Below are 13,804 nucleotides of genomic sequence, written 5' to 3'. Positions count from 1 at the left end.
GTCTCAGCCAAGAACTCAGAAGGATAGAACGATTATTTTTTCCCTCCCTACAGGGTTCTGCCCTCAAAACAGCCTGGTATAAGAATTCCCAGACTGTAATGGGGAGGCATACTGCCCATCAGCCACCACTCTCTAACCTAAATCAGCCCATCGAAACAACCCCTTCTTTTACCACAGCTGGCCACTGCGGCATTTTTAATTTATTTTTTTTAAAGATTTTATTTATTTATTTGACAGAGAGATACACAGCGAGAGAAGGAACACAAGCAGGGGGAGTGGGAGACGGAGAAGCAGGCCTCCCGCGGAGCAGGGAGCCCGATGCAGGGCTCGATCCCAGGACCCTGGGATCATGACCTGGGCCAAAGGCAGACGCTTAACGACTGAGCCACCCAGGCGCCCCGCCACTGTCCCATTTTTAAAATTTCAAGAGCCACATACAATTTTTATGAAGAAGCTGTTTTGGCTGCTTGTTTCGAATGTTTATAGTTAATATACATTTAACAAATTAAAAAGTTTCAGATCTACCTACCATAAAGTAGGTAGCCATTCTTAAAAATATTTGCAACTTTATTTGCTTTTCTCATTAAGTTTACTACTGAATTGGAAGACTATTAAATATTTAAGACCTAAATTCTTGGTTTACAGTGTTCAATAACAAAAATTCAACGGAGTAAATTTTAAAGATCTAACTGCCTTTATTAATCAATTCATGAATTAGGCAGCATCCTATCTAGCAAGTAGATGGGAGCTCCAAAGGGCTACAAGAAAGGAAAGGTTTTTAAAGGTAGAGAGGGGGTGGAAAAAAGAAAATTATTAGCGAAGAATCCATTGTTTTAGGCAAGGTCACCCTTCTAAGGGGAGCTGAAGGGATCTATCAGATTTCCTAGTGCTGACCAGGAAATTCTCATGTTGACTGGTTAAAGGTTACATTTTGGGGTGGGGGAGGGGGGCTAAAACTGCAGTTAGGTTAGGTATTAAGTCTTGGTTTACTGACTTGGTGCCTTGACCTAAGTGACACCATTTTGGGCCTGTGGGTTCCTTTTTAAGAACACTATCCCCAAGCAGAAGGTTACATATTGGTTCCTGAAGATATCTTCAAGACACCAAATATGTGAGCTAGTAAAAAAACTTTGACTTGAGCCCAGTTAAATCAGGAAATTAAAAACTGCTAAATATCAACATTCATAAAGACTGCAGCATACATATATCACACAAAAAGTAAATGTACAGAATACTAAGGTTATGTGCAAATATAGAGTCAAGGAATTAACATTTGTGCTTTCAAAATTCAAGGCTAGACTCTTAACATTTAAGGGTTTTTAAGACACTTGCAATAAACATAATAATTATGGAGAGTAGTAAGATAATGGAATACAAATGAGAAACAAGCCCCATCACTTTTACCTCAAATTTTGAGCCTGAGAATGTTTTTTTATTTTTTAAGTAATTGAATTTCAATTATATTATGCAAAGTACCCAATTCAATTTCACAATGCAAAAAGGTTTGGATTTAATCAACAGGTACATTTGCTATTCAAAGGAATTGCTACAATCTCCTTTTACTTATTCATTGGGAAATAAATGGGAAAAAAAAGTTCTACTGTCACTACTATGACAGTGTGGCTAAAGCACTACTCTATTAGAGAGAGATTCCTAAATCAGTTTGCAAAAAAGCTAGTCAGGGTAAAATGTTTATGTCAATATTAAAGCTACTCCCCACCCCAGCATTTTTGTAATCCGGGGAGAAATCTCAAATTCTTAACTGAGTGCTACTACATTGATTAATCTCTGGCTGATGCTCGGCTGTAGGATCCATCTGTTTTATTCACTGCTGTATCCCAAGTTCCTAACACTACACCTCATACTCCACAGGTTCTCAAAAGACATTTATTGAGGGGTGCCTGGGTGGTTCTGTGGGTTAAGTGACCAACTCTTGGTTTTGCGGGAGTCATGATCTCCCGGCATGGGGCTCCACGCTCAGCATGGAGTCTGCCTGTCCCTCTCACTGCCCTCTGCCCCTTCCCTAAATCATGCACTCTCAAATAAATAAAATCTTTAAAGAAAAAAAAGACATTTGTTGAATGAAGTCAACCTTTCAATTGGCTTCACTGTTTACTGGTCTCTTCCTGCTCCTATTCCTACTTCCTATTTCAAACCAAATATTACATTTGAAAAATCCCTGAAATTCCTTGTAGACTTTTGAAATTTGTCTATTTATGAAATTTTGAAAAAAGCCAGGAATGAACTGTATGATTTTTTTTCAATCTATTTCAAAATGTACCAAGGCTACACTGAAAAATCTGCCCTAAGTTTTTAAATGTCTGGAGATTGTGGTCAGGAAAGAATGGTAAAGCCAAAGCACCAGACCTAACTAAAACACCAGTTAGCTCCAGGGTTCCTTGCCTTTTGAATTTTACCTGAAACATAAAATTCATAAAATCTAAGGTAATTCTAATTTAAAACAGCATTTTAAAGCACTGGACTTACCATTATAGGTTATTCTTGGCTTTGTTAAACACATCACAAGATGCAAATCCATTTCATCTGAAGGTACAAATTTTGAGCATACGGGGCACTTAAATCCTAAAAAGTAAAAGAAACCCATTTTACTCAATTATTCTGAATACCCAATTCCATTTTTTAAAAAAGCATCAAAGACAAAAAGCATTTCAAATTTCAACATTATACTTACAGTAATACACTACTTAATTGCAAGTTAGGTTGCGAAAAGAGTTTTTTAACTATAATAACTGACTTCAATCAATTTACAAAGACCAGCCCATTTCAAATGAAACAAGTACAAATGAGAAGAATTAGGCTCACTACAAAACTCCCATATCTTTTTCTAACGTATGGGTCCCATCATTCTTCTAATTTTTTACATTAACCTGAACTTCTGAATTTGTGGAAATTACCCTTCCCAGCTTAGTAGGGCACAATTTGAGTCACAAGGTTTTACAGCTAGACAGTACCTTAGAAACTATTCTACTCCATTGATCTTTTAAAAATTATTCTGAAATTGGCAAAATCAGGTCTAAAAGCTAAGACTCCTGTCTTCCAGTAGTGATCTTTCTCTCACACTATACTACGAAAGTCACAATGCAAACCAAAAATGGCATCAAATAGGGCAGATTTCCCAGTCAACTCTGACACTTAAATTTAGTTTCCTACAATATTCAATCTGTACTATTTGCCTCATGTAGTCTATTAAAAATGAAGTGGTATAGTGAAGGAGAGAATAGGCTATATATTCAGCTCTATCCTACTCCCTCACTTACCAGGGGACCTGTCCTATCTATGGTTCCTTGCGGTTGCCCTGCTGCCCTACTTCTCCCTCTCTGATATCCCGAAGCAGATGGAGCAGCACTGGACACCTGATTCAAGATGGCCAATTTATAGTTTGGCTAGGAACAACAAACCAGAAGTGGCACAAAAAGATGGTCTGGGCCAATCTGTTTTTCTTGGAAATATGACAAAAAACGGCAAGAGAGTACACTTGTCAGCTGTAAAGAGCTGAGGCAGAAAGGGCACCTGTAGGTTAGAGAGAGACCAGCGGCTCTGCAAGCTGAACTTGGAAACTAATGGCCAGCAGAGGAAAATGGTTTGCATGGAGATCGAGGAGCAGATGTGCAGAGAGGAGCGGAAGTGCCGTGAGAGACAAAAGCTAGTAAGAAGGTTAGTGAAAGAAACCAGTCCCTAACGCTGCCTCTGAGTCTGACAGCTCTATACTTCCAGCACACATGTGTTCTTAAAGGCGCTCTCCTCCATTCACTGGGACTTGAAACTCACTGTGACCAAATGTGTCAGACTAGAATCACACTTCATGCAGAACTTTATACAAATCAGGAAAAGGTTCTGGCATGGGTACTTAATCCAGGTATGATTTTGAACACTGTTTTGACATTGTAGTAAATGCATTTTAAAAGAAAGGAAAAAAGGTATGTTTACTTCCCCTTCTTGAAAACCACCTCAAAATGAAAACAAAGAAAGAGGAACTTCATTTAAAATGAAACTATAAACTAGCTATAATCCCCAAATACCAATATAAGGAAATTTAAGTCAAATGGGGAGAAGACTGAGACTCTCAAGTAGCATTCATATTTCAAGGACCAACCAACAATCTTTTGCTTGGAATTGTAAAAAAAAATTCTTCCCTTGAAGTTAAAAAGGACATAAAAGAGGGAAAGAGGCAACCAATTTTCTAACTATTGATCAGAATCATCTGAGTACAGGCACATAAACTCTAAATTATCCAAGTACAATACTGTGAACTACTGAGAGCTATCCACTGCTCACAAAGCAGAGCCAAACGAGAGAAAACTTTGTACAAAGAACCACCTGGATTTCTAGTTAAATACAATAAATTAATGTGTTTCTTTCTCCTCCCATCTAAAATCCACTGAAATGAGAATAAAATAAAAATAAGATAAAGAAGAACTTGAAAGGAGACAGCCGATGAGAAAACAGACATCCCAAGTGCCTGCGGAAGTCAATCAATTCTCACTACCTAATTCTCAAAGGACTCCAAAATCTATACCTCCAAATGACTTCCCAAGACAATGGTGAGGCATGAGGTTAAAATCTAGATTGATTCAGACTGGAAAAAAAAAAAAAAAATCCCTAGATCCTCAATCCATGACATATAGCAACTACAAGAAACTACAGTTCCCCAACTATAGCAGGAGAATGAAGGCTAACTATAAAATAAAAGACCCAAAATAGAGTGACTTGAGGATCCCAGGCACAGCAATGGGAAGGGAAGAAAACACAGGAATAAAAGATCTATGTACAGGGGCGCCTGGTTGGCTCAGTCGTTAAGCATCTGCCTTTGGCTCGGGTCACGGTCCCGGGGTCCTGGGATTGACTCCCACATTGCGCTCCCTGCTCGGCGGGAAGCCTGCTTGTCCCTCTCCCACTCCCCCTGCTTGTGTTCCCTCTCTTACTGTCTCTCTTGCTGTCTCTGTCAAATAAATCTTAAAAAAAACAAAAACAAAAACAAACTATGTACAGAAAAGGCCCTGTCTGCCAATTTCCTTTACTCTCTTTACCAAGAAACTGGTAGATTCTTCTCTTAAATCAAAAGGTCCCACAGAATAAAACATCAAGACCCTTGTCTGTGGATAAGCCCCAGCCTTAAACAAAAAGCTTCCAATCAGCTTTTCAGGGCCTCGCTCATAAACATAATGCAATAAAAGAAAAAATTTTGCATGGTTAAAACACAACACAGCAGAAGCAAATCCAAAAGACAAAAATATTTACAACATGTATTACAAAAGGACAATATCCTTAATACGTAAAGCCAATCTAAAAAGGCTACACACTATACGATTCCAACTATATGACATTCTGGAAAAAAAAAAAACTATGAAGAAAAAGATCAGTGGTTGTCAGGGGTTGGAGGAAAGGGAAGGATAAATAGGTGAAGTATAGAGTATTTTTATAGCAGTGAAACTATTATGTATTGTAGATATATACCATTACACATTTTTCCAAACCAATAGAATGTACTACAGCAAGATGAACCCTAACATAAACTATGGACCTTGGGTATTAATGATGGGTCAATCTAGGCTCATTAATTGTAGCAAATGTATCACTCTGATGCAGGATGTTGATAGTTGGGGAGGTTGCATATGTGTAGGGATAAGGGTTATATGTGAACTCCTATACTTTCCTTTTAAATTTTGTTGTAAACTAAAAGTGCTCTAAAAATTTATCAGTAAAAAGTTAAAAAAAAAAAAAAGAATTCTTAAAAAACTGTGGAAAATCAAATACCAGTTAGAAAAATGGGCAAAAGTTTTAAACCAGTATTTCACCAAAAGGATATTCAACTGACCTTTAAACAAACGAAAAACTGCACAGTGTCAGAACTGAAGAAGCACCTTCCTCTTAAGTTCTTTTTTTTTATTCCCATTTTAGTGGGTTTTAGGAGGGAAGAGAAACACGTATTTAATTCACTTTATTTAACTAGAAAGCCAGGTCAGTTCTTTGTACATACTGTTTTCTCTCCTTAGGCTTTACTTTATTTCTACATTAAGATATCACTACTTACCCCAGATTGGCAAAAACTCAAAAGCTTGACAACATACTGTCGGTGAAGCTGTGAGGAAACAGGTACTTTTCATACATTGCTAGTAAGAATGCAAAATTTTACAAGCTCCACGGAGGGCAATTCGGCAATATCTAACTCGATTATGTATGTCTTTATCTTCTGATCCAGCAATCCCATTTCTAGCTTCTCACCCTGAAGGTATGTCCCCAAAGCACAAAAAACCCATGCACAGATAGAGGATTCTGAGGAGACAGTAGAGCAGGAAGCACTGGCAGAACTGGCCTCCCCACTGAAATAATGGCACTGGTGGCGTCTGAGGGAACTCTTTTGGAACTCTGGAGGCTACTGAAGGCTTGCAACTTCCAGGGGGAAGACCTGGACAGTACACTGTGGTTAACTTCAGCTCTGAGCACAGTGACAGCCACCCTTCCCACCACATTCCACCCCCAGCCACATGGCAGGCAGCAGTTCAGCCACCCTTCCCACCACACTCCACCCCCAGCCACATGGCAGGCAGCAGTTACTTCTTCTTTGAGCAGCTTAAACATAGCTTGCAGGAACCAGGCTGGGCTAGAGGACTCTGTCCTCCAAATGCTGGGACCTTGCACTCTGATTGCTGCTTCCGATCCAAGAGGTACAGACACAAAGAAGGGTAGTCATTGCTGTCAGATCTTCTCCATTGTAAGCCCTCCCACTCTAGCTGAAGAAACCTCAAGGGGATTTAAAGGGCCTATGCCCTCCCCCCCCTTTATTTCTCACTTTTCCCCCTTTTGGGAGCCCAACATTAAAAGACTAGGAGATTAAAAAACAACTATACATACGGGGGAAATTAGAAAGACTGTGTATACCCAGTAAGTCTCAGAGAAGACCATACGTTTTTACTTCAGGCTGATGATCCTCATCAGAGACAGCCTATAATACCCCCCAAAAAAACAATAATAAAAAATAGCAGACACTGGGGAAGGGGGAAAATCTGATTTCCAAAATTGCCACATTATTAGATTCGAATAACCAGTTTTCAGCAAAAAAAACAAACAAAACACACCCTAAGCATACCGAAACATAACATACAGAAAAAAAAACCCTAAGCATACAGAGAAGTATGGCCTTTAAAGGAGAAATAAAAAAATGAAACAGAAACTGTCCTTGAAAAAGCTCTGATGGCAGATATGCTAGCCAAAGATTTTTAAATGCCTAGCTTAAAGATGCTCAAAAAAATAAAGGAAGATGTAGAGAAAGTCAAGAAAATATGATCAAAACGGAAATATCAATAAATAGAAAACCTAAATAGAAACCTAAACAGAAACCATAATAAACCTAAATAGAAACTAAAAAAATTCTGAACCTGAAAAGTATAATAACTGAAATGACAAATTCACTAGAGTAATTCAAAGGCAGATTTGAGCAGGAAGAAATAATCCATGAACTTGAAGATAGGACAATGGAAATTATCATGTCTGAGGAACAGAAAGAAAAAAAAGATTGAAGAAAAGGACCATAGCTTAAGGGACCCATGGGACACCAATATGCAGAGCAACATATGCACTGTGGGAGTCCCAGAAGGAGAGAAAGGGGGAGAGAATATCTGAAGAAATAATGGCTGAAAACTTCCCATATTTGATGAAAGACATGAATATAAACACCTAAGAAGCTCAACAACCTCCATGTAAGATGAACTCAAGGGCACCCACACCAGGATACATTATAATCAAACTTTCAAAAGAACAGCAAAACAAAGGTGATCATCAAGGGATCCTAATATTCTAAACAGATTTCTCATGAGAAACTTTGGAGTCCAGAAGGCAGTGGGCTGATGTATTTAAAGTGCTCAAAGGAAAAAAGCCCTGTCAAGTAAGAATCCTATATCCAGCAACACTCCTTCAAAAGTAAGGGAGAAACTGTAAAATTCTCAGATAAACAAAAGCTAAGGAAGTTCATCACCACTAGACCTGTCCTAGAGGAAATGGAGGAAATAAAAAAACACTAGACAGTAAACTCAAAGCCATAAGGAGAAATAAAGGTCTCAATAAAGGTCTTCAGGTCAAGGGGAATTGTCTTCCAGGAACTGTATTAAAGGAACTGCACCTGAGAAGCTTTATCCATTTATATCTGGACCTGATTGCAATAACAAGATCCTGGACTTCAAATTGACGCCTTAATGGGATGAGACTGTGTGATTGCTGGAAAGAAAGTGCATACATCTTACATATGGAAGGGATGTGAATTGTGATTGCTAGAAGGCAGACTACACATACAGTCTCCAAATACAGTCACTTTCAATTTCATGCACCCTGTTCCTCACGTTAAGAGAAGACGACTAATTCTCCTCTCCTTAAATCTGGGCCAGCCTAAATGCTTTGGTTGATCAAGAGTGCAGAAGTGATGTTCTGGGATTTCTGAGACAAATCTTAAAAGCCTTGCAGCTCCCACTTGACTTCTTGGGATGCTCACTTTTGGGATACTCCCTTTCAGAACCCAGCTGACATGCTCTAGGGAGTTCTGACCACATGGAGAGGTCACAGATAGGCATTTCAGCTGGAATGTCAGCTACAGCTTGCAGTGAGCCCTGAGCTGACAACCAGCATCAATTGCCAGGTATACTGGGTGAGCTACCTTGGATGTTGAGTTACTTTGAACTTTCAGATGACTCAAGCCCCAACTTCCATCTGCAACTGCTTGAGAGACTCACCAAGTAAGAGCTTCAACAACTGATTCCATTCTACTCGTAGAACCTCAAGAGATAATAAATTTATGTTTTAATTAAAGCACACACATACCCAGTAAGTTATGATGGCATTCTTTGGAATCGCACAATACTGTAAACATATAAGAGACATAGTGAAGAAACCATTAGGCATCTACACAATGGAATACATGCAGTTATAAAAAGGAAATGAGGAAGGTTCTCTATGAACTGGGAGAGATGTCAAGGCTATCTTAAGTAAAAAAAAGCAATGTGAAAAAAGAATGCAATGTTATGCAAACTACTGTGCAACAAAGAAGAGTAACTAATACATGTACATGTATGTATCTGCAAACAGAAAAACAAGGAAGGAAAACCTAAAACTAAGATTTATATACATGTTGCCTGTAGGTAGTTAAAATGTGGTTAAAAAAAAAGGGAAAAGGATACTCAAATGTACCTTTTAATAAAGGTTTTGACTTTCAAACAATGTTACTGAATACATATCCAAAAATAAACAAGAATTCAGGGGAAATCCCTACTAAAATTAAATATAAATGGAAACAAACAAATGTTAACTATATATCAGATACAAAGAAAATACACACATGCCTGTGCATGTGCAGGTACACACGTACGTATGTACACACACACACACACACACACACAGTTCAGTCACTAAAAGGACCTAGAAGCAATGACACCTCTATAGCAAAAAGCAGACTCAGGTTTTGGGTTTCTTAATATCATTCCTCCATGAAGAGAAACAAGAGCTCCTTGGAGAAAAATCTGAGTTATAGGTCTGGGGCAGGGCAAGTACAAGGTGAACCTAGACTATTTTGTCATGCCAGACTGAGGAAGTGCTCAAAAACTGATATGAACACATAAAAAGATAAAGAAACCAGCTTGAAAGGGCTTCTCCTGGTCAGATTTGGATCTGAGAATCAAAATGGATAATAACATAACAGATCATATTATCTTACATTTAAAAAGAATGCAAAAGTATATATAATTACATTCGGAAAATATCAACCCAAGATCACTTAATTAACACATATAAAAAGGTACTCTTAAAATGGAGAAACTACCTGACCTCACGTTAAATGTTCAAACTTAGTATCACCGACAAAAGGACAAGCTGACATCTCTGCTTCCTGATGTGACTCACTGAGGACACAATACTTAGGTATACTTCTACCAAATATAACTAGAACCTCATTACAAGGAAATTTAGAAAAAGCCTCCAACATACAAGATGTACACCAAAACAAATTCACAGAAAAGTAGAAGTATGATAAAACTACCAACACAGGAAACAAAGAAAACCTTAGCACTGCCAAACCCTCAGAATCTTATAAGATTTCGATTTATTTTTGTTTCTGTGTATTTATTTGATTTTGTTTCTACTTGTTTTGGGGTCCATCTTATACGTTGGAGGTTTTTCCCAAATTTCCTCAAATGTCCCAATAATTCAAGATGATATTGCATCCACAAAACAAGAGACTATAAGAACAGAGAAGCAAACAAAAGCTCCTGAAATAAACTTTTGATGAAATCAAGAATTAAGAATTCTTAACTAAGAATTCAAATAGACAGCTGAATATTAACCTGAGGTAATAATGATGCCAAATGATAATAACAATGAACATTTACTATGTACCAGGAAATTATCTAAGCGCTTTGGGTGAATTAACTCATTTATTCCCACATCCTTGAGTGAGGTACTAATACAAACCCTATTTTATTTTTTTTTATTTTTTATTTTTTTTAAAGATTTTATTTATTTATTTGAGAGAGAGAGAATGAGAGAGAGCGAGTACATGAGAGGGGGGAGGGTCAGAGGGAGAAGCAGACTCCCTGCCGAGCAGGGAGCCCGATGCGGGACTCGATCCAGGGACTCCAGGATCATGACCTGAGCCGAAGGCAGTCGCTTAACCAACTGAGCCACCCAGGCGCCCCAAACCCTATTTTATACATGAAAAACAAAGAATAAGTAACTTCACACAGCTAGAAACTGGCAATGCCAGAAATCAAACTGGGCTTCTGGCTTCAGAGCCTAAGTCCTCAACCATCACTCTGCACATCTTTTTTAATCTCTCAGGAAGTAGAACCAAAAGTCAAACAGGAGATATAATAAATAATAATAATCAGAAGATCAATCCAGGTGGTCTAACATCCAACCAACTAGAAACAGACTTGAGAAAAAAGGAAGAAACTACCAAATACATAATTTCCCAAACTGAAGTTCATGACTATGCAGACTAAAAGAATGTACCCCATATAACAAATGAAAATAAACAGCCATACCAAGGTAGGGTATTGTGAAATAACAGAGCATTAGGGATAGAATAAAGTCTAAACGCTTTCAAAAAGAAAAAAGATGAAAAATATCTAGAACAGTTTCCCAGACTTTTAAATTTCTTTGCCTTTGCATGATATATTTTTGGAGAGTCTAGTTAACTGCTTTTCAGAATCAGAATGGCATTAGTCTTCTCAATAGCAACACCTAAAAGGAGATAAATGAAGCAGTAACTTTAAAATTCTGAAAATTATTTCACTTAGACTATATTCCCAAACTATTACATAGTCACACACATTTTCTCAAAGCATAGGCAAAGTATCAAAAACTTTCTTTCCTATGCACCCTCCAGAAATTTCTAGAACCATGGTCCACTGAAACAAAGGAGCAAATAGAAAAGAAAAACCAAAAACAGAAAGACACCAAGATAAAGGAAATAAGCTCTTTCACAGGAGAGAAGTGAAGGGAAATTCTTGGATAATGCGTAACAGGTCTAGAAGATATTTGGTCCAGATTGGAAGAGGGGAGTAGAGGATCCCAGAAGGAGAGGAAGAGGGTGGAAAGTGGTAGGGAGTGAACAGATAAAGTTTCTTGATGTGTTTTATCAGGAGGAAAACAGTATTGTGTTCAGACAGTTTTGGGAATTCTTTACAAGTTTGGGAAGAACTGATAGGAACTTAGAAAATCAAGTAAGCAAATAGATGGAGGCAATTTTTAACTACGAGACAAATACACAACAGGAAATGTAATCCACAGTCATAAACAATGAGTATCAAGCAGATCATCATTTAAAAAGACGTTCAAAAGGTAGGATAAAAATGAAGACAGGTGATGTATATATATCCTCATCTTTCATAATAAGCAGTTAACAGTCAACATCTAAAAAAATTAAAAAGAATATAAGCATATTATTTATAAATATGGAAGTAAATGTAGTAAGTGACAGCTACAAGTATTGAAAACGGTTGTCTCAGGAAAATAAAAACTGGGAGTTGGGAAGAGTTGAGGCAAGAGAATGATGATTTTTATTATAAGACGAAGTACTTTTTTTCAAAATATATACATATTACCTTAATTTAATTTTACTTAATTTTTTAATTTTACTTAAATTGTAATTAAAAAACGATTTTAAAGGAAGACATGTCTTCAGAGCACAGGACACATGAGCCTAGTGAAAAAGTATTCTGTGAGAACATATCCCAACTGAAGCTGCTGCCTCCCCTAGATCACTTTCTCTGCCCTTTCCCCACACTATTCTTCCCTTGACAACAGTCTCAACTAGAAGTGACTCCATTCTTTGATGAATAACAACAAAAAAGGATTCAGTATGGGACCTATGCACTGTATGAATCCACCATATAAGGAAGACGAAAGCACTAAAAAGGCAGACAACTGAGACAATTTAGAGAACTCTGGAAACAGCTGTTATATTTCAGCAAATAAATATGACAATAAACCTGTAATGGAAATAAAAACCACAGAAGAACCGAAGAAAAATAGAAATAGCTAGTGACAACACCACTGACACAGAAAGCAGAGAGTAATGGAAAACAAAACAGAAATGACAGTGATCAGAAAAAAGACAAATTCATGGAAAACAAAGGCTAACTGCTTTTCCCATACAAGAGAATAGAATAAAAAAAAAGATCAAAATTATCAAAGATAGTAAAAAAAAAAAAAAAAAAAAAAGAATCCTAGTGACTATCTAAACAGAAAATATAAAAATAAAAATATAAGATGTCTACAATAATTGAGGACCAAGGGTGGCAGAAATCTTACTGGTCTCAGAATTATCCACAGATTATCCAGATATTACTATGGACACTTTTTTGTGCACGCCTGGGGGGCAGGGTGTCTTCAGAACACTTAGAAGGGGGAAAGAGTGGGACTCAAGAAATGTATATCCTCAAATATTCAGACTCAAGACCCAACCAAGGGATTAATAAAAAAATTCAGGAATTTTTATTTTTATACACACACACACACAGGTAGTATGTACACTACATACAATATTATTTAATTGAAGAAATAAGTGAAAACAACTGTAGAAATTATTGCTATGGTATGGTATATAAATATTAGAAATGTCGACAATGTGAAAATGATATAACCACCCAAATCTGGGATGAGAATGTCATGATCATGTTTGTGTATAAAAAGGACAAGGGATAGGCACCTGGATGGCTCAGCTGGTTAAGCGTCTGCCTTTGACTCAGGTCATGATCCCAGGGTCCTAGGATCAAGCCCTGCATCCGGCTCCCTGCTCAACAGGGAATCTGCTTCGCCCTCTGCCCCTCCCCCCCACTCATGCTCACATGTATGCACGCTCTAATAAATAAATAAAATCTTAAAAAAAATAAAAAAGGACAAGGGAGACTGATGGAAGAGAATGGACAGTAGAAATGAGCCAGATAACCCTGGTCTTTTAAAGCGAAGTACAGAGGTACTGAAACATGATTGTTATTATTCCCTGCCTTTTACCCTACACAACTTTTAGATTGTTATCAAGGCCCTATTCAGGTATCATCCTTCTCCAGGAATCTTTCTCTAAATGCTCCATCTCAAAGCTGATTTAATCATTCCTCTCTCTGTATTTCTTCTATGCTTTGATGATACTTCCAATACTAGAATGTAGCACATGGCACTGTAATTACTTATTTGTGTCTATCTTCCTTATTAGCTTAAATAGTCCAGCGAAAATGCAAACCCAGTTCTACCACATACAAACTATGTGACCCCGGGGATGGCACTTAAGGCCCTCCCCCAGATG

General features: G+C 37.6%; 1 protein-coding gene across 6 annotated transcripts in view; it reads right to left on the bottom strand.

Annotated features, from left to right (window-relative positions):
• The window catches only part of ZNRF2 (zinc and ring finger 2), a 140,667-nt gene that overhangs the window by 87,647 nt on the left and 39,216 nt on the right, over positions 1 to 13,804 (bottom strand). For all 6 annotated transcript variants that reach the window (XR_013442808.1, XR_013442806.1, XR_013442807.1 and 3 more), the window contains exon 2: positions 2,488 to 2,583. Coding sequence is in view for 1 of the 6 variants with exons in the window: in XM_036074475.2 (XP_035930368.2) it covers positions 2,488 to 2,583 (96 nt within the window). In the remaining 5 variants the exon portion in view is untranslated. The remainder of the gene's footprint in view (positions 1 to 2,487; positions 2,584 to 13,804) is intronic.

The sequence above is a fragment of the Halichoerus grypus genome, chromosome 12 (assembly GCF_964656455.1).
Source record: "Halichoerus grypus chromosome 12, mHalGry1.hap1.1, whole genome shotgun sequence".
NCBI classification, from domain to species: Eukaryota; Metazoa; Chordata; class Mammalia; order Carnivora; family Phocidae; genus Halichoerus; species Halichoerus grypus.
The sequence above is the reverse complement of the archived record's forward strand: the minus strand, read 5'-3'. Positions and strand labels throughout refer to the sequence as shown.